The sequence below is a fragment of the Dipodomys ordii genome, unplaced genomic scaffold (genome assembly GCF_000151885.1).
Source record: "Dipodomys ordii isolate 6190 unplaced genomic scaffold, Dord_2.0 Scaffold31, whole genome shotgun sequence".
Lineage (NCBI taxonomy): Eukaryota > Metazoa > Chordata > Mammalia > Rodentia > Heteromyidae > Dipodomys > Dipodomys ordii.
Genome location: NW_012267247.1, coordinates 6,888,487 through 6,889,774, shown reverse-complemented (window position 1 = coordinate 6,889,774; position 1,288 = coordinate 6,888,487). Strand labels below are relative to the sequence as shown.

Sequence of the window (1,288 nt, the reverse complement as noted above, 5' to 3'; positions counted from 1 at the left end):
TAGGGTTTAGAAAAATCTGGGCAGGGATGTGAGGGCTTTAATAGAGAGGGCACTCCATTCTTCTGTCTGGCTGGATACACTTCATTCTCTTAAGCCTGAATCATCTTTCCACTTGCCATCTCTTTTGAAAGACCTTTTGGATCTCTCTTTGCAGTCTAAGTAATATTTGTATTTTTGTCTGTTTCTCATCATTTGTGTGTGTGTGTGTGTGTGCGCACACACACATGCTGGTCCTCTTTTGCTTAAGTCTAGCACTCTGCCATTTAAGCCACCCCTCCACTTCTGGCTTTTTTTAGCGGTCAACTGGAAATAAGAGTTTTACAGATTTTCCTGTCCAGGCTGACTCTGAAACCTGTTCCTCCAATCTCAGCCTACTGAGTAGTTAGTATTACAGGCTGGTCCCTTCTTACTGGTCTATGGATTTGGTGACAGCACTGCCCAGTTTTGATCACCATTGTACTGGAAAGGCAGTGCAATGCCAGTACTATTTTCAGAATCAATCAATGAAAATAAGAACTTTAGCTGGTTTGGAGGTGACAAGCTAGATCCTCAAAAAAAGACCAGCCTGTCAGGAAGTCTTCCTGTGAACTCAGGCCCTAAGGCCCTGTTAATTTTTCTTGCTTGTTTTAATTCAGGCCCTGGCACTTGCCAGGCAGGCCTTTTATCACTTGAACTACACACCCAATCCTCATACTTTTTTTCCTTTTTTTTTTTTTTTTTGATCAGTCGTGGGGCTTGAACCCAGAGCCTGGGCGTTGTCCCTGAGCTCTGTTGCTCAATCTACCACTTTGAGCCACAGCAACACTTCTGATTCCGGTTTTCTGGTGGTTAACTGAAGAAAATAGTCTCACTGACTTTACTGCCCAGACTGCTTTGAACCATGATCCTCAGGCCTCAGCCTCCTGAGTAACCAGGAGCCACCTGAGCCACCAGTGCCCGGCTCTACTCCAATTCTTGCCTGGCAGTTCCTACTTATGGGAAGCTCGAAGCAAGGTGGAAAGAAGAGGGCCAAAACCCACTCAGCACACACAAATCCCCAAACTGCAACTGAGGCTCCGCCCCTGAGCCCTAGACTCCGCCTTCCTCTCGCCCGCAGTCTGGATTCGCGCCAGGCGGCGCCGCCCAGGAAGTCGCATGCGCAGTGCACACTCCAGAGCTCTTTTGCCCTTCTCCCAATGGCGGGCGACCGTCCCCTTCCCGGCAGCCTCCCTCGGGGTAGGGAGCGCGTCATTTCCGGTGGGGAAGGCCCGCGGCCGCCGCCGCCATTTCAGGCGCTTCTGTGAGGCTG

At 49.9% G+C, this 1,288-nt stretch overlaps 1 protein-coding gene across 1 annotated transcript in view; it reads left to right on the top strand.

Annotated features, from left to right (window-relative positions):
- Window positions 1–1,175: 1,175 nt before the first annotated feature.
- Window positions 1,176–1,288, top strand: part of Crk (v-crk avian sarcoma virus CT10 oncogene homolog) — a 39,978-nt gene continuing 39,865 nt past the window's right edge. The window contains exon 1 of the mRNA XM_013016309.1: window positions 1,176–1,236. Coding sequence (XP_012871763.1) covers window positions 1,176–1,236 — 61 coding nt within the window. The remainder of the gene's footprint in view (window positions 1,237–1,288) is intronic.